Here is a 19,658-nt window from a genome sequence, read left to right as displayed (position 1 = left end):
GACAAAAAAAAAGACAAAAAAAAAGACAAAAAAAAAAGACAAAAAAAAAGACAAAAAAAAGACAAAAAAGAAAAAGACAAAAAAAAAGAAAGAAAACAAAAGACAAGAAAAAAGACAAAAAAAAAAAGACAAAAAAAAATAAAAAGTTTAACAAGGTGTAGACATACCACAGAAGTGTTGGAATCAATCTCAGATTTGATATTTTTAATGAACATTTTGCAGTTTGAACATTGTTGGGCATCAGAAATTTTATCCACAAAATCCTGTAAAGATAAAACAAACGACTAGATTTACAGTGCCATTAACAATGCTGTTGTCGGTCGACAAGAAGTGACGTATAAACAATATTTATCAACATGGAAAATAAGATGCACCTCTATTAATTGTCTATAGTGCTGGGATGAGGTGATTTCATTATAGATTGTTTTTTGGGCTCACTTCCTCATCCGAAGGATGATACGGCCGAAACGTCGTGGAAAAAACACTGAAGATGAGGAAGTTAGTCCGAAAAACGAAATCCATAAAAATGCACCTCATAGAATTTATACAGCCGTTTACCTGGATTTTTTTTTTTTTTTTTACAAAAAGATTATGCACCCGAAACAAGACATACATTGCTATTGAAGTGTAAGGGGCTACTATGATAGGAATTAAATTTATAAGGAGGGGACAGGGCAATAAAAGGTTTGTTATTACATTTTTATTTTTTTTTTTTTTTTTTTTTTTTTTTTTTTTTTTTTTTTTTTTTTTTTTTACACGGTGGTCACCACTTATCAAGGTCCGGAAGCCACTCAGGGATAAGGGTTATTGCAAGTACAGTATGTTAGTGTGGAGATTTGATGAAGTGTTTAATTAAGGGGGCGGTTCATTAGGAATTTGTTAACGTTGGACTTGAAGACATCCAAGTTGTAGTCAGGTGGGAAGCAGGCAGACGGAACAGAGTTCCACAGGCATGCAGTTCTAAGAAAGAAGCTTTGTTCATGGACTCCACGTTTAGATTTAGGCACAGATAAAGAGTGGGGGAAATTTTTCAGTGGATTCAGCTAGACGGATGTTAGTATAATTGGGGAAAACGAAGAGCAGAAAGAGAATTTCAAAGGCAAGCCATCCGAGGAAAGAAGATAATAGGGTACAAAGGGTCCTATACAGTAAAGAGATGGAAATTTACTGCTAGTTGGGAGGGGATCAGGGTAATTTACTTTTGGGAGAGGTACAAGGTGGGAGCACATATCGTGAAAAGACCAGTAAAACATGCACAAAGATGAGGATGCAACAGATGCTTGAGCTTGGCAGACATTGAGACCTATTAGATTTGACAGTGGGTCAAATACAATAACCATTAGGCCAGCTTGACAATCTTTGAAAAGTGTTTTCAAACCTACTTATTTTTAACAAAGAATCTGTCATCTGAATGATTCCTGCATGTGCATTCGTGAAACAGTTGACAAAACAGAAAAAAATTAATGCAGATCAACAAGTGCGTCACCCTTGCATACTTTTATCATCAGAATCAGCGAAACTGACAATTTTTTTCAAATCGAATCGATCAATTGCCTGTTCTAGTTTGGGACCCCTAAACTCACAGTATATTAGGAAGACGCTTCACATGCATCCTCACAGCGAGACCATAATACATGGTACTTTATATTGCACTGTAGAGAATCTACTGCTGATTTTATAAAATTATTTTGTATAATTGCTTGAATTAAATTTCCAAATGCAAAAGTCAAGTATCATTTTCTAATTCATAATACATTGTACTCTATATTGCACTGTAGAGAATCTACTGCTGATTTTATAAGCAAAAACAGTTTTGAAGGCACCCTTGTCCTATCAAAGAGCCAACTGATGATTATCGGATTATTTTTACGTAATGACTTGAATTAAAGTTAAACATACATGTCCCTATTTTACAAAAGAATCTTGATTATATAAGCTGCTTGTGATGTTAGATTGTATAAAAGTGTTAACTTTGGTCATAATCGAGCTTTTTGTAATCGGATCTTTTTCGACTATCAATACTTATCTGAAGCATTAAGATACAAAACCTACACAAGAACGTTACTAGTAACATCAAGTACACTCGTGTGAATTTAAAACAAAAATCAACCAAGCAGTTTCGGAGTTCATAGGAAACGAATTGAAAGTTTCTTTTAAAGAATACTAGCGAGAGGTACCCGGCGTTGCCCGGGTGTTTGGAGGTGTGTGTGTGGTTTTGGGTAAATCAAAACTCCAGGGAGGGGGGGGGGGTAAAATAAAAAGTTTTGGTAGGTAAGTATGAGGATCGAACCCGAACCCTTGAGGCAAAGTTGTAAATTAAAGTGTGAAAAACAAAAACGTGCGACGTTAATCATTGCGCCACCGCGACATACTGACAGAAACACGTTTGAATTTATTTAATTACTTAAATTGGCAGGTGCACGTTTTAATAACTTAATGAGGTCAACTTTTGACTGAGGGGTAGTATTTCATTTAGTGCGGGAATGCTTCCACCACCACCCCAAGACATTGGGGGTAGGGGGAAACATAGGAAAAGGCCTTACCTACATGCGGCGAGCGAAAACTCTTGAATATTTATCTTCCTGAAGTCGAGCAAATTAAATAGACAGGCGAGCTCCGTTATTAACTCTGAGATATTACGATTTACATGTGATATAAAAAGTTTTAAAAAGTTGTTAGGCGACAGACCGCTTCTCTGAAAAAAGCCTTTCTTGGACATACACAAAAAGCGAACATACATTTTCGCTTTTATATATATATATATATATATATTTATAAAAAACATATATGGTGGATAAATATTTATAATAATAGGGCCTTAAAAAGTGGATATAAAAATATATTACCAATAAACCAGAAATTAGAAATAAATTGAATAACGGATGTAGAGAAAATAATTTGGTTTAACAGAAACGATAAAAAATAATTTTAAAAATTAAAAAAAAAAAAAAAAATGTGACTCAACTTACAAGTTGGTTTTGATCAAGTGCTTTAAAGAAAGCGGCTGTCTGCACTTCAGGACAAAAGCTCAGGATGCTGCAAAGGAAACCAGGATCCTGGAAACAAGCAAAAAAGTAGGATGTAAGAAACAAAAACAAACTAACAACCAAAAAGAACCAAGGAAAAAGAAGAAAGGAAAAAGAACCAAGGAAAAAGAAGAAAGGAAAAAGAACCAAGGAAAAAGAAGAAAGGAAAAAGAAGAAAGGAAAAAGAACCAAGGAAAAAGAAGAAAGGAAAAAGAACCAAGGAAAAAGAAGAAAGGAAAAAGAACCAAGGAAAAAGAAGAAAGGAAAAAGAACCAAGGAAAAAGAAGAAAGGAAAAAGAACCAAGGAAAAAGAAGAAAGGAAAAAGAACCAAGGAAAAAGAACCAAGGAAAAAGAACCAAGGAAAAAGAACCAAGGAAAAAGAACCAAGGAAAAAGAACCAAGGAAAAAGAACCAAGGAAAAAGAACCAAGGAAAAAGAACCAAGGAAAAAGAACCAAGGAAAAAGAACCAAGGAAAAAGAACCAAGGAAAAAGAACCAAGGAAAAAGAACCAAGGAAAAAGAACCAAGGAAAAAGAACCAAGGAAAAAGAACCAAGGAAAAAGAACCAAGGAAAAAGAACCAAGGAAAAAGAACCAAGGAAAAAGAACCAAGGAAAAAGAACCAAGGAAAAAGAACCAAGGAAAAAGAACCAAGGAAAAAGAACCAAGGAAAAAGAACCAAGGAAAAAGAACCAAGGAAAAAGAACCAAGGAAAAAGAACCAAGGAAAAAGAACCAAGGAAAAAGAACCAAGGAAAAAGAACCAAGGAAAAAGAACCAAGGAAAAAGAACCAAGGAAAAAGAACCAAGGAAAAAGAACCAAGGAAAAAGAACCAAGGAAAAAGAACCAAGGAAAAAGAACCAAGGAAAAAGAACCAAGGAAAAAGAAGGAAAAAGAACCAAGGAAAAAGGAAAAAGAACCAAGGAAAAAGAAAAAGAAGGAAAAAGAACCAAGGAAAAAGAAGGAAAAAGAACCAAGGAAAAAGAAAGAAAAAGAACCAAGGAAAAAGAAGGAAAAAGAACCAAGGAAAAAGAAGGAAAAAGAACCAAGGAAAAAGAAGGAAAAAGAACCAAGGAAAAAGAAGAAAGGAAAAAGAACCAAGGAAAAAGAAGAAAGGAAAAAGAACCAAGGAAAAAGAGAAAGGGAAAAAGAACCAAGGAAAAAGAGAAAGGGAAAAAGAACCAAGGAAAAAGAGAAAGGGAAAAAGAACCAAGGAAAAAGAGAAAGGGAAAAAGAACCAAGGAAAAAGAACCAGGGAAAAAGAACCAAGGAAAAAGAGAAAGGGAAAAAGAACCAAGAAAAAAGAGAAAGGGAAAAAGAACCAAGAAAAAAGAGAAAGGGAAAAAGAACCAAGAAAAAAGAGAAAGGGAAAAAGAACCAAGGAAAAAGAGAAAGGAAAAAGAACCAAGGAAAAAGAACCAAGGAAAAAGAAGGAAAAAGAACCAAGGAAAAAGAAGAAAGGAAAAAGAACCAAGGAAAAAGAAGAAAGGAAAAAGAACCAAGGAAAAAGAAGAAAGGAAAAAGAACCAAGGAAAAAGAAGGAAGGAAAAAGAACCAAGGAAAAAGAGAAAGGGAAAAAGAACCAAGGAAAAAGAGAAAGGGAAAAAGAACCAAGGAAAAAGAGAAAGGGAAAAAGAACCAAGGAAAAAGAGAAAGGGAAAAAGAACCAAGGAAAAAGAGAAAGGGAAAAAGAACCAAGGAAAGAGAGAAAGGGAAAAAGAACCAAGGAAAGAGAGAAAGGGAAAAAGAACCAAGGAAAGAGAGAAAGGGAAAAAGAACCAAGGAAAAAGAGAAAGGAAAAAGAACCAAGGAAAAAGAATCAAGGAAAAAGAACCAAGGAAAAAGAGAAAGGGAAAAGAGAAAGGGAAAAAGAACCAAGGAAAAAGAGAAAGGGAAAAAGAACCAAGGAAAAAGAGAAAGGGAAAAAGAACCAAGGAAAAAGAGAAAGGGAAAAAGAACCAAGGAAAAAGAGAAAGGGAAAAAGAACCAAGGAAAAAGAGAAAGGGAAAAAGAACCAAGGAAAAAGAGAAAGGGAAAAAGAACCAAGGAAAAAGAGAAAGGGAAAAAGAACCAAGGAAAAAGAGAAAGGGAAAAAGAACCAAGGAAAAAGAGAAAGGGAAAAAGAACCAAGGAAAAAGAGAAAGGGAAAAAGAACCAAGGAAAAAGAGAAAGGGAAAAAGAACCAAGGAAAAAGAGAAAGGGAAAAAGAACCAAGGAAAAAGAGAAAGGGAAAAAGAACCAAGGAAAAAGAGAAAGGGAAAAAGAACCAAGGAAAAAGAGAAAGGGAAAAAGAACCAAGGAAAAAGAACCAGGGAAAAAGAACCAAGGAAAAAGAACCAGGGAAAAAGAACCAAGGAAAAAGAACCAGGGAAAAAGAACCAAGGAAAAAGAACCAAGGAAAAAGAACAAAGGAAAAAGAGAAAGGGAAAAAGAACCAAGGAAAAAGAGAAAGGGAAAAAGAACCAAGGAAAAAGAGAAAGGGAAAAAGAACCAAGGAAAAAGAGAAAGGGAAAAAGAACCAAGGAAAAAGAGAAAGGGAAAAAGAACCAAGGAAAAAGAACCAAGGAAAAAGAACCAAGGAAAAAGAACCAAGGAAAAAGAACCAAGGAAAAAGAACCAAGGAAAAAGAACCAAGGAAAAAGAACCAAGGAAAAAGAACCAAGGAAAAAGAACCAAGGAAAAAGAACCAAGGAAAAAGAACCAGGGAAAAAGAACCAGGGAAAAAGAACCAAGGAAAAAGAACCAAGGAAAAAGAGAAAGGGAAAAAGAACCAAGGAAAAAGAGAAAGGGAAAAAGAACCAAGGAAAAAGAGAAAGGGAAAAAGAACCAAGGAAAAAGAGAAAGGGAAAAAGAACCAAGGAAAAAGAGAAAGGGAAAAAGAACCAAGGAAAAAGAGAAAGGGAAAAAGAACCAAGGAAAAAGAGAAAGGGAAAAAGAACCAAGGAAAAAGAGAAAGGGAAAAAGAACCAAGGAAAAAGAGAAAGGGAAAAAGAACCAAGGAAAAAGAGAAAGGGAAAAAGAACCAAGGAAAAAGAGAAAGGGAAAAAGAACCAAGGAAAAAGAGAAAGGGAAAAAGAACCAAGGAAAAAGAGAAAGGGAAAAAGAACCAAGGAAAAAAAGGGAAAAAGAACCAAGGAAAAAGAGAAAGGGAAAAAGAACCAAGGAAAAAGAGAAAGGGAAAAAGAACCAAGGAAAAAGAGAAAGGGAAAAAGAACCAAGGAAAAAGAGAAAGGGAAAAAGAACCAAGGAAAAAGAGAAAGGAAAAAGAACCAAGGAAAAAGAGAAAGGGAAAAAGAAAGGAAAAAGAACCAAGGAAAAAGAGAAAGGGGAAAAGAGAAAGGGGAAAAGAACCAAGGAAAAAGAACCAGGGAAAAAGAACCAAGGAAAAAGAGAAAGGGAAAAAGAACCAAGGAAAAAGAGAAAGGGAAAAAGAGAAAGGGAAAAAGAACCAAGGAAAAAGAGAAAGGGAAAAAGAACCAAGGAAAAAGAGAAAGGGAAAAAGAACCAAGGAAAAAGAGAAAGGGAAAAAGAACCAAGGAAAAAGAGAAAGGAAAGAACAAACGCTAAACAAAACCTGCATCAATAACAAAATATCTAAAGTACATTGCGATGATGGAACTAATGCTATATCGATCATTGACAGAACAATAATTCAAACTTAGTTCTTAGAGATTGTTATAGAGACAAGCTGCGAATGCATTAGTTTTCTTATTTAACAACAAATTTTACTTACGACAAATTCACTAACATCTTCCAAGTACATAGGTACAAAAGCATCAATTAGTTGACGACACTGGAAGAAAAAGAAAAAGAAAGCAATTGATTAAATAAAACCATTTTTTTTTTTTATTATTGGAATATTTTGAGACAAATACTTTGTATATTTATTTGTGGACAGTTATCCTCATTTTCATTATTGTTATTGGAGAAGGACAAAAGTTGTTGGCCGAAATGTGGCGAGACAACTATGAAGATGAGAATAACAGTCCGCAAATAAAAATCAATATAAAATTCTAGTAAATCAATCATATTTACTTTTTTTAAAATTTTTTTTTTTAAAAGGGAGTCACCCCTTATCAAGGCCTAAAGGCCACTCAAGGGTAAATATTAATGAATATAAAGTGGTAGTGTAGTAACCGTTAATGATGTAAATTGGTAGAATTTAATTAAGAGGACTGCTCAACAAGAACTTGTTTATATTGGACTTGAAGGCTACCATATTGTAATCACCCAGGAAGCCTTCCACAGGCGGGCAGATCTAGGAAGGAAGTTTTGCTCATGGAATCTGCATTTAGATTTAGACAGAGTGGAGGAAAGTGATTGCAGCTAATCGAGTGTTTTTTGTGAAAGGTTGGCAAGGTGGAACCACAGATTAGAGCTCAGGCGGGCACTTGCCACGAAAATAATAGAGCAGAGACAGGCTAATAACGCCACTTTTGTGAGAAAGACATTGCAGGGAAGAGAAAAAGGCATCTACTAGATTTCGAAGTTAGTTTGGAACTATTAAAGCAAGATAAGGCGCGTCAAGCAGCTCCTACCCAGATGTGGCAATGATACTCCATTTTAGGACGTATTTGGCTCTTATACAAATAGAGGATTGCATCGGCAGCGAGATATCTACTGAAGCAGTAGAACGGTCCAATCTTTTTTCCAGTGATATTGACAACAGATTTGATGTACGTATTCCATTTCAAGTCAGGAGTGAAGGTCAGTCCCGGAAGCTCTTCAATACATGATTGTTCCCCAAGACGAGAGCCATTCATTTTAAGGCCAGATGGCAGTTAGAGTGATTATGATGAAAAGACGGTTTCTAGCAACAGAAATGCAATTTGGATTTTCTTATAGAGCTTAAAACATTACCTGAAAATAATGTAAGCTTCAATGTGTCAAATTTATAACTTATGTTACGCTTCATTGTTTCATGAGTAAATGTTTTATCACCAGTTTTGGAAATTATTTTATTTTACTTTAATTACAAATTAGTGTTAAACATGATTTAATTCTAATTATTAAAATAAAAAGAAAGCAGCATTTTGTTAAGTGAAATTTGAAATATTGAATTTCAAGTAAAACCAATGGTATCTACTTAATTGTCACGTCACAATACTGAACATATCCTAAAATTATGAAAAACAATAAGGTAGAAAATTTGTTATAAATGAAAACAAGACAATTAGTGAAAACTGAGTTTTGCTAAATTGACCTAAGATTTTCAAAATTTTCAGAAAATAATTACCTCTCCTTGTTAAGATCCAAACTCGTACTTTTAGCAACACTCAATTTTCGTTGTCTTTGAAAACTATTTTCATTAATTATGAAATCATTTTTTCCACTGCTTCCAACGTAATAGATGTATGGAAACTAAAGCCGCTTTCAGGACTGCCAGCAACTATTGTAAGAAAGTAAGAAAGAGCGCAAGAGAGTTGTATGCTCAATCCGTTAAGTCCGAAGTAGCTGAGCAGCGGCTTGGTTCCAACCAGTTTTGGCAAATAGCAAACAGAATCCTGAACAGAAGCGTGTGCTCTATCCCAACTATCATCAATGGACCTGAGGTAATCTCGTCAGCATTTGTGATGGTTGGAATAGAGCATATGCTTTTTTTCAGGATCCTGTTTGCTATTTGCCCAAACTGGTGGGAACCAAACCACAGCTCAGCGTTTTTGGACTTAACAGACTAAGTATACAACTCGTGTTCTTTATTACTCCTTTACAGTGTTTGCTGGCAGTCCTAAAAGCTGCTTTACGTTGGAAGCAATAGAAAAAGTGATTTCTGTGGTGCACAATGGCAGCAGCATATTCTGGAGAGAACCATGGCTTGCTGTTAGGTTTTTGCTGGAATTTTTTGGAAGGTATGAAGCAGTCTATACATACAATTAACAATTACCTTATCGGTTTTTATAATTTTTGGATATGTCCATTACTGCTACATGACAAGTAGATACCGTTGGTTTTACTTGAAATTCAATAGTTCGATTTTCGTTTTTACAACGGAAGAAGCACCAAAAAAGCTTCTAGAATGACTTACCATTTCTCTGAAAGGTCCGAGCTGAACACAAATGGTGCTATCAAAGAGATTTTCAACATTTTTCTGAAACAGAAAAGAAAAAAAGGTAGAAGTATTATAAAATTGTCGGTGATCCACCCCCCCCCTCTCCACTCATTCCTGGCATACTAATATAAGGTTTGGTTCAATGGTATATCGACTCTTCAGATTATTTAATGCCAAATCTCGTCATTTTTGGTAAGTTTTTCATGCTTCAATTTTTTTTTTTTTTTTTTTTTTTTTTTTACTCATGTTCACCCCCTTACAAAGCATATCGCCACTTGGACGTAAGGGGCTACTATTTGGGTCCATGTCTAGGAAAGATTAACAAGATATTTGTTTATGTTACATTTAAACTTCTGCATATCAGTACAGCCAGGGAAGCAGGCAGCAGGAAGGAAATTCCAAGGTCCAGCTGTTCAAGGGAAGAAACTATTAGAATAGAAAGCTTTTTGGCATTTAGGGACAACAACAGTGAAGGGGTGAGATCTTATTGCTAAGCGGGTTTGTTGGGGATATGTACGGTGAGGGGGTACAAGTGAAACAAGTTCATCAGAACACATTTGCAAAACAGGCACAGTTAATGCAATATTGCGGCAATGAGACGGGCCGGAGCTTAGCTGATAAAATGGGACCAATTAGATTGACAATTCTTTTTTGGACTTTATCTAAGAGGGAGAGACTAGTAAGAGATGCCCCAGCCCAGATGTGGCAACAATACTCCATGCATGGGCAAATAGTGGCCTTTTAGAGGTACAGGATACTCACAGGCATGAGTAATCTTCTAGCTCGATAGAGGGAACCCACCTTTATATCTTAAAATATTTATGGCGTTTGGTTTGTTTGATTGCGCATCAACCTTTTTAGGTTGGTTGGATGTTTTTGTTTTATGATACATCAACCCTTTTCAGGTTATTTAATGCTGAATCCAAAGATTTTGAAAAATTTTTAATAGAATATTTTGTTGTTTTCAAGTCGGTTTCTATTTAACCCATAGTTGGGACCCTAACAGGTACTACCACTCTGGGTCAGAGTGGACCTGGGAGCAATGGCAATTAAAGGGTCACTCCACACTCCCCAAAGCCCACAAGCTGGGGCCTTACCACTGGATATAGTTTAAGATCATATCCAGGACCAAACCCTTTCAGGAATTTAAAACATTTTTGGCAAACGTTTTTATGCCTCAAGTTCTTTATATTTTAAAATATTTATTCAGAGTTTGGTTGGTTTTTGTAGAGGAAAATTGTTTTTGGTTTTCATAACATGATTGAGTTTTGCAAAGAGAAAGGTGTGAGGGAGACAGGATGGCCTGCTTGTGTTATAGACGATTCTATCTCCTTTGTTAGTTGAATGAATTGCATGGTAGAGTGATTGAAAAGCAAAAAGTTGCATAATGATGATGAAAACATACCGATATATATATATATATATATATATATTTATTAGTGAAAGAATGTAGATTTATTTACATGAATTTATGAGAAATATTAAGGATATAGATGGTAAGAATAAGAGTTTGAGAAAGGAGTAACGTGACTTGCGATTGATGAGAGGCTGATGGGTTAGCCATCACAACCGGAGCAGTTCTCGTTACATTGTGATTGGTTGAGGGTTCAGCGCAAAAGAGGGGAAAAAGATAAAAGAAAAGAGGAAGTGACGTGGCTGTGTCGCTCTCCGGTTTCCAGAGTTAAATGGCAACAATTGAATTAGCCTGGGAGTACTGTTTTGTGTCTGTTGGCTGGGAATTTCCATTCCCACAAAGGAAAAAACAATATCATTAAAGTTCGGTGCATTTTAGGTCAGGATTGGTTGGTTGGTTTTTGTTTTACGGCATATCAACCCTTTTCAGGTTATTTAATGCCGAATCCAAAGATTTTGAAAAAAATTTTTTAATAGAATATATTTGTTGTTTTCACGTCAGTTTCTATTTAACCCATAGTTGGGACCCTACCAGGTACTACCACTCCGGGTCAGAGTGGACCTGGGAGCAATGGTAATTAAAGGGTGGCTCCACACTCCAAAGCCCACAAGCTGGGGCCTCACCACTGGATATAGTTTAAGGTCATATCCAGGACCCCCATTGAGGGACTTTTACCCTCTACAGGGGGGGTAGTCGGCGTATTCTAATGCCCCACCGACAGGGCCTTTAGGTCAGGAAGCCAGTAATATACATATTGAATTCTTTTATTACAAATGTAATATACAAATAAGTTGTGTCCAACTTTTTTTTTTTTTTTTTTAAATCATAATTCAGAGATTTTGTGAAATTTTCGTACATTTGTCACATTTTGACTTCATACCTTGGCAAGGTACAACTGATGCTATATTTATCCTAACTAGCAGGACCTGTGGACATTCCACAGTGGCATCTTTCATATGTAATATATTTCTGTTGCGCATTCTGTAGACGTTAAGCAAGAATAGAGAGCCTATAATATTATTGTAGCCCTTTCATTAAAACTATAAAAGTATCTAGGTTATCTGGTCAATGTAGTGTAAGAAAATATATGCTTATGATTTATCTCCAATAACCTTATGAGTGCGACATATTTCCATTATACGAAACCCCATGATATTATTACACCATCCTTAAACAGAAAATCCTTGCCAGAAGACTAAGGTATATTTTAGTTTCACTTATGACCCAAAAGCATCATTTATTTTCTTTTTACATTGTGGTCTTCAGTGATCAGGAGATCCTATTTATTAAAAAAAGATAAAAAGTGACAACATACCGTGAACAGTAAATTAGCGTATCTCTATACTAATTTAATGTTCACAGTATGTTATCGCCTTTTATCTTCCTTTTTAATAAATAGGATAACCCCATCGAATAATTTATAATCTGGAAACCGTAACACACATGTTAAAAAGGTACTAGGGTAATAATATACAGATACTAGTGTAAGACATCTTGATAATAACCTGCATTTCGCTTTTGTGAATTCGGAGAAAACATCTGTTGGCATATATATATATATAGTAATGTGATTGATAATTTAAAATTCAAATTAGAATTAAAAATCTGATTCATAAGAAGGAACAACAACAAAGTCAATAATTTGTACGATCGTTTCGGAAACGATGTTTTTATTGTGATAGACATTAAGCCACGGACAATAATTTGGACATATAGTATTTTTTAAACAAAGTCTCCTTATCAACAAAAGTATTGGGTGGGTTTTTTTTTATATGTAAAAGACACCATAAATAAACCTAGCAATTTTTAAGTAAGGCAGATGTATCTTAATTGTTCGCCTTTTGAAAACCGTAATTATCGTCAAAGCATTCATTTGGATGTTGATTGTAGCTTATAAATTTACGAAAAAAAAAAAACTACATGTCAAAATTATTGGTCGTGGCTTAATGTCTATCACAATGAAAACAGTTTCTGAAACAATCGTACAAATTGACTTTGTTGTTGCTCCTTCTTATGAAACAGATTTTTAATTTTTAATTCTAATTTAAATTTTAAATTATCAATCACATTACTAAATATTAAAGTAGCTCTAGGATATTTGCCTATCAAGCTTATATATTTGAATTACAACGAGCACTGTTCTGTTCTTGTATTTTAATTAAATTAGTAATTTTACTATCACATTAAAATACAATCTGCTCTTTAGACTACTGTTCTAAGCCCCTTCATATATATATATATATATATATATATGCCAAGAGAGAAGTCTGACTTCTCAAGTAGTTTACAGCGCAAAACAAAAAAGGAAATACTTAACGTTAGGGCTATAAAAAGGATATAAAAAGAATAAAAAAATAAAAATTATTCCTTACCGAAGTTAATATAAGGAATGATAAAATCCTGTGAGGAATGGATCGTTTAGAGACCTTGCTTATCCTCCCCCATACAAACCCCTATCCTATGACAAGATTCTAATTTTGTAAACGACAAATGTTTTTATGTCTCGAAATTTCAGTTTTCGAAGGTAATTCTTTGCCTGAAGACGTAATCTCCCAATAACGGGCGATTACAGAAACATGTACATATGTAGCCATCAATATATATATATAAATAATGAAAATAATGGAAATAGTATTCCGACAAAATAGAGAAATAAAAAAAGAACAAACCGTATTATGTGTTCAATGTTTCGTCTTTATTTCATCCAGAGGAAGTCTCGAAATAAAGACGAAACATTGATGAACATATAATACGGTTTGTTCCTTTTTATTTCTCTCCCTCTCATATATATATATATATATATATGTAAGATAAAGCATAAAATGACATAGGAACTTTTTTTTTTTAATTACATTTTCATCCGAAACAAGGCACAGTGCCACTGATGTAGGGGGCTACTATCTGGGACATAAATTGCAGAGATATTGTGTAGGGAGTTGAGCAGCAAGATGTCTGTTTACAATTACACTTGAACTTCTGCATGTCAGTACAGTCGGGGAAGCAGGAACCCGGAAGGGAATTCCAAAGTCTAGCAGTTCTAGGAAACAAACTATTAGAGTAGAAGGTTTTTTTACATCTAGGAATTTCTACTGTGTAGGGGTGGGATTTTGCTGCTTCTTGGGTTTGTCAGAGGTATTTACATCGAGGAGTGGACCAGGGCTGGTAGTCCGTTGGAGCACCTACCATTAAAATACTTGTGAAATAGGCAGAGAGATGCAACATTTCCTCTATGGGAAACGTTGCCATCTGCATCACTTCAAACAAAAGATAACAATGACTTCATTAAAAAGTGGTAAAAAAATAATTTAAAAGAAATCTTACGATAGTTTGGTTGGATCGCAAGCGTTGACGGACATCATTGAAAAAAACTTGACAGTCATGACAAACTTTATTGGATTTCTGTAAAAGAAAAAATTGTTCAGTACAAAAATTAATCAAATTTTGCTAGGTCAATTTTGTTTTAATTATTTGGTTGTTTTGGTAATTATTTGGTTGTTTTGGTAATTATTTGGTTGTTTTGGTAATTATTTGGTTGTTTTGGTAATTATTTGGTTGTTTTGGTAATTATTTGGTTGTTTTGGTAATTATTTGGTTGTTTTGGTAATTATTTGGTTGTTTTGGTAATTATTTGGTTGTTTTGGTAATTATTTGGTTGTTTTCTATCTCCTCTGAATTCTATTTCCATTTTTTTCATTTATGTGCTAGAATTTTTTAATCCTAAATGCTATGCAATCATACACAATCTAGAAAATAACTTAAAAGAAAACCAAACGTAAGTTATATGAAACTAATCATTCAATCAGAAACCATAAAATTAATGAAAGTGTTTTTCAAAGAATATGCAAATTAGTTAACCTTTACGAAGACTCTTGCCTAGCCATAAACAGTCTGAAGTTAGTTTGAATAATTTTTAAATAGAAAAAGTATGATTTTAATATCAATGTAAGTGCATCAACAAAACATTGTATAAATTGCATTTTAAGATTTGACAGCAAAATAAGTTGCCAATAAATATTCTTGATTTACCGTGGTAGTGGTGACGGGAGAAACTGTGGTGTTAGGAACTTGGGTAGTTTCAGCGGACTTCACAGATTTTCGTTGTGAACACAAATCCAGAGAAATACAAACAGCACGTGAATTCTAGAAAAGAGAAACATTAAAAAATTCAAAACTTCGGTTGAAACCATTCTAAAGTTTTATTCAACAAAAACAAGGCATATCGCCACTTAGATGCAAGGGTTTCTATTTAGGACCGTGTCTACAGAAGCATTATGTAGGGAGTTGAGCAACAAATTTCTGCATGCAGTCTGGGAAGCATAAGACTGAAGGCATTCCAAAGTCTAGCAGTTCATGGGAAAAAACTATTAGAGTATAACACTTTCCAGTTTTGGGGGATTTTACAGTGGAGAGATGGGATTATGCTGTTGGATTAGGCAGGGGTATTTACATTGAAGAGACCTATGATACACTCATGCACCATAAAGAGGTTTTATATATATATAAAAACGCAGAATATTCCGTGTAGCTTAATCGCCATATATATTTTATAACTTACTAACTAGCTCTACCTACGTATTAAGTACTTTTGAAGTTTGCGCATAAATTTATACTTTCGTATATTAATTTATGTGAGTATTATATATAGCATTTTTACTCCAAACAAGGGACAGTGCCACTGATGTAGGGGGGGGGGCTTCTATCTGGAACATAATTTGCAGGGATACTATGTAGGGAGTTGAGCAGCAAGATGTTTGTTTACATTACACTAACTTCTGCATGTCAGTACATTAAGGGAAGCAGTGACCCGGAACGGAATTCCAAAGTCTCACAGTCCAAGGAAGAAATTATTAGAGTAAATGGCTTTCTGGCATCTGGGGATCTGTAGGGGTGGGATTTTGCTTGTTTGGTTTATTTACGTTGAGGAGTACACGGGCCTGTAGTTCATCATAGCACTTACCACTAAAATACTTGTAAGACGGGCACTATCAGAAACAACTGCATTGTTGATTTTGATTGTACTGGAGGAGGGGCACTGTCTCGATAAAAGTACTAGGACTGAAGAACGCATTTCATTAAAATACTTAAAATAAGCATATGGATGCAGCGTTATGGTGATGAGACAGAGGTTGGAGCTTGATTGACAGTGCAGAACCTATAAGGTTGGAAACTCTTTGAACCCTGTCTAAAAGTGAGAGACTAATGGTACATATGAACTATATTCCATGCATGGACGAATGGTGGCTTCGTAGAGATACAAGATAAATGTTAGGTGCAAGTAGTTTTCTAGCACAGTTTAGAACACATTTTGGCTATAGTCCTTTATATCAGACGAGCAATCACTGTAGAAACTGAACAAGGAACCATGTGCTTCTGCTCCCAGCCCTGAACCTACACCATTTATCATTTCTCATAAATTTGTACAATTTTTAATACTAAAGTTAAAATTTTTAAAGCGAAATGCCATCTTTGCTAGGTGTCAAGCAAGAACAAAGATTCATAAAATCATTTTAAAACCACTTAAGCAGTAAACTTCCGTTCAATCCCAAGAATCAATGAATACTTCCTTGTAAAGGGTTCCTGCATGGGGAGTCAACCCTGAAGCAAGAGTTGCATAATTTCAAGCATGCCTTACATTAATTGGCACTGTTTGATTCCAGTAACAAGCATAAGATCAGGACTACTTAGAGATAACGACAGCTCAGGCGACTCCACAAAATTATACAGGAATCAGTTACAACTTTTCAGAATGTTTTATAAAATCCAAGGCATCATTTTTTTTTTTTTTTTTTTTTTAATAAACACAAGTGTCGATTTTTGCCATTTTAACCCGAAAGGCACCCCTAGGGGGCAACCAGAGTTTTCTCGGAAAATCCATTCTTACTTTTTTACTGATATCATGTTCAATGTTTGTGCCCAAAATTCCAAGGTGTAGTTATTGAGAAACTGTAAAAAAGTAATAAAGAACGCAAGAGAGTTGTATGCTCAGTCCGTCAAGTCACTGAGCAATGGCTTGGTTCTCACCAGTTTTGGCAAATAGCAAACAGAATCCTGAATAGAAGCGTGTGCTCTATCCCAACTATCATCAATGAAACTGAGGTAATCTCGTTCGCATCAGACAAAGCCAAACTCTTTGCCAAGAACTTTGCAGCTGCCCTAAAACGCTCGAATGATTCAAAATGAGAAATCATTTTACATTAAATTCTAAAATAATTTTTATCTTTGATTAAAGTTTTTCAAGTTGTTCACATGCAATTGTCTATAAAGGTAGAATCACATATTTTGGAGAGGTGGTCAGATGGGGAGGGGTAACAGAAGGTATTAATCTACAATAATACCAAAGAAATATGACAATATATTCATTTTTAACCAATCCTAGATTTCGATTTCAGTTTTTTGTACATAAAATGCATTACAATTCAACTTTGAGTTCTCTAACTTCTTTTCTTTTAATGGATACATGGCATTTTTAAGCAATTGCAGCATATTTATGTGAATTTACTGCAGATTATCTTGAAACCATTCATTTCTGGAGATTTTCAGTAGCATATTCAGATTCCTTGCACAAAAATACACTTATATGGCAAATTTCATTGCTTAGTCTTGTGTTTTAACAAAGATATAGCATTTTTACTGAAAAAGTAGTGCAAAAAAAATGTGACAAGATGCATATGGTCTTAAAGAGGGGAAAATATCCAAACACGCAGGCCATAAAAATAGTCATGACTTCCTTGATTTTAATTGGATTTAAAAAATTTAAAAATATTCTTTCTTAGCTTATCAGGCTCTTTCTATAGATACAAATTGAAATATTTTAAGCCATTTAAATTTTTTCATGTGTATTGCTACTTAGAGTCTGCTTCTGTAGGGCAGATCCTGTAATTTTGGCAGCATTCAAGTTGCCAGTTGCTAAACTTTCTCTACAAGCTAGATATTAGATCTGGAGCAGTGGTGTAGACGCCATATTTAAACAATGGTCTGACGAGAGCGACAAAGTGGGAGAACTAATTCAAAAGTTAGAATGTTGAAGGAAAAATGAGGATGCAGGTCTTAGTGCTTCAATCGCAATAAATATTAAAATACGAATGAAACATTTTAAATAGGCATTAAAAAAAAAAAAAATAAATAAATAAATACTTACCAATCCAAGGTCCAATAACTGTAGGACCTCTGTGAGTGACGAAGAAATTACTTTATGGCACTGCAATAAAAACAATGTCAAGAATTTAATTTGGAGATAAAAATTACTCTTCAAATGGTAGAATTCCAGGTCCATTTCAATTACTGTGAAACTGCTCTCGTTTATAACAGTTCTCATATGCACATTGGAACACGTACCTGATGAAGGAAAAATTTTCCAGAAATATACAATATAGAACTTTCAATTGACCATACTGACACGAGAAAGAATACTATGCAAGTATATAAAAAAAAGCATTAATAAAAAATGAACCTACACATCTTTGTGACACTATGTTCAACTGAAGTCGTTGAGTGTTGGCAAAGGAAAATAAATGACAAAAGAAACTAGATTTAGCAAGTACTAAAATAACTTAATAGACTATGGATAGGAATTTGTTTTTAACACAGACAAAGAGAAACAAGGGTAGGTTGTGATAAATGGTGATAGTAAAAGGACTGAACAATGAACTAAGGCTCGAACAATAGGAACGACGTTTGACGGGGTAAGGGGATCAGTCAGGCGCTTAGTTGAGGCCTGAACTCCAAGATGGACAGTTGGTCGCTTAGAGGTCTCTAGAAGTGTAAGCCATGTTTAGTTTCAGAACAGGTTCGTTGTCCTGCACAAGTCCTGGGAATTGACTGGTTTGCAGTAGACAGTTCTCGAGTTGGAATTCACAGAGCAAAAGATTCTTCCTGTGTTGACACAAAATAAAAACATGTGAAATTGCTACAGAAAGGTTTAATATTTATGGAGCAATTCTGGTTTCTGATTGGTTGGTAGCAGAACGTGAATTAATTTGATTCGTCAGTTTCTAGCAGCATCGTTTATAAATAAAATCTCCCGACTATGCGGGATCATACCCCATTATGAACAAAAATTTTTTAACAAGGTCGTCGAAGGAGATGGAGATGCACCTAATCTCAAAAGAACATGTGAATTAGCATGTAGAAACACACCTAGAGTCTAGTAGACATATGAAGCATCAGCGTTTGTTTTTATATTGTTGTTTTGTTTGTAGACTTGTGAACTTTTGTGTTTCCTTCAGTGGTCGCCAGTGAGAAAATGACAATACGGCCATAAGACAAGATAAACGAAAAATCCATGGTACACACGACGTCTGGGGGTCAGCATCCTGTCGATGGGGCTGCATGGGGTTACATCTTATTCCACCATTATGTCCTAAGTTGCTTCAGTTCGTATCTATCCATTACACCTCTGCATTATATTGTCCCTATTTACAATGCCTCGCCACGGGACAGAGTTAGACACCAGGGTAGTTTTTTAATGTGGAGAAAAGGGACAAAAATAAAAATTGTCAGTCGTGAAGGATTTCTCCACCGACAGAGGAGAAGAAATTGAAGTGCAGCATCTGAAGAACAGATACTACACTTTGATCTTTTCCCGGATTGCCGAGAAATTGTCTTCTATAAATCATCTTTAAATGACGAATTCACACTTTAGTAAAACTTATCTTTATAAATAAAAAAATGATGTGTGTGCATGCAGCCGTAACTTTCTCAGTTGCATCTTTTAGCAAAAGTTATTTGCATAAATAAAACGTGTGAATGACCGTAACTTTCTTAGCTGCACAGCTGAAATCTGGTTTGCAAATACGCACAAAGTAGGGTAAGAGTAATGGGTACTCAACATGTTGGCTGTCAATCCATCAAGTTATGCAGAAAGACATTTTTCACGCTAGTAAATATGAATATATTTGATTTGGGGATGGGTAGGGGCACCACTGTCCAAGGCCCAAAGGCCACTTAAGGATAAGGGTTAACAAATGTAAATTGGTAGTGTAGTAATCATTAATGGTGTAAATTGGATAGAATTTGATTATTTATGGGGATGGCTCAAGAAGTTGGTTTTAATTGGAATTGAAGGCCATTATGTTGTATTCAACTGGAAAGCAGGCCAGAGGAAGTGTTCCACAGGCAGGCAGTACTGGGAAAGCTTTGTTCATGGAATCTGTGTTTGGATTTAAAAGTG

The 19,658-nt window shown here is 35.0% G+C and overlaps 1 protein-coding gene across 2 annotated transcripts in view; it reads right to left on the bottom strand.

The window, feature by feature from the left end:
* The window catches only part of LOC145254675 (prosaposin-like), a 113,494-nt gene that overhangs the window by 44,345 nt on the left and 49,491 nt on the right, over window positions 1–19,658 (bottom strand). For both annotated transcript variants that reach the window (XM_080113320.1, XM_080113321.1), the window contains exons 5-11: window positions 17,628–17,687; window positions 14,516–14,629; window positions 13,811–13,888; window positions 9,052–9,114; window positions 6,760–6,819; window positions 2,970–3,056; window positions 168–263 (exon numbers count right to left, since the gene is read on the bottom strand). In XM_080113320.1, the coding sequence (XP_079969446.1) occupies window positions 168–263; window positions 2,970–3,056; window positions 6,760–6,819; window positions 9,052–9,114; window positions 13,811–13,888; window positions 14,516–14,629; window positions 17,628–17,687 (558 nt within the window). The remainder of the gene's footprint in view (window positions 1–167; window positions 264–2,969; window positions 3,057–6,759; window positions 6,820–9,051; window positions 9,115–13,810; window positions 13,889–14,515; window positions 14,630–17,627; window positions 17,688–19,658) is intronic.

Source organism: Euprymna scolopes, chromosome 30 (assembly GCF_053919585.1).
Source record: "Euprymna scolopes isolate OS-2025 chromosome 30, ASM5391958v1, whole genome shotgun sequence".
Classification (NCBI taxonomy): Eukaryota; Metazoa; Mollusca; class Cephalopoda; order Sepiida; family Sepiolidae; genus Euprymna; species Euprymna scolopes.
This window is presented reverse-complemented; position numbering and strand designations above follow the sequence as displayed.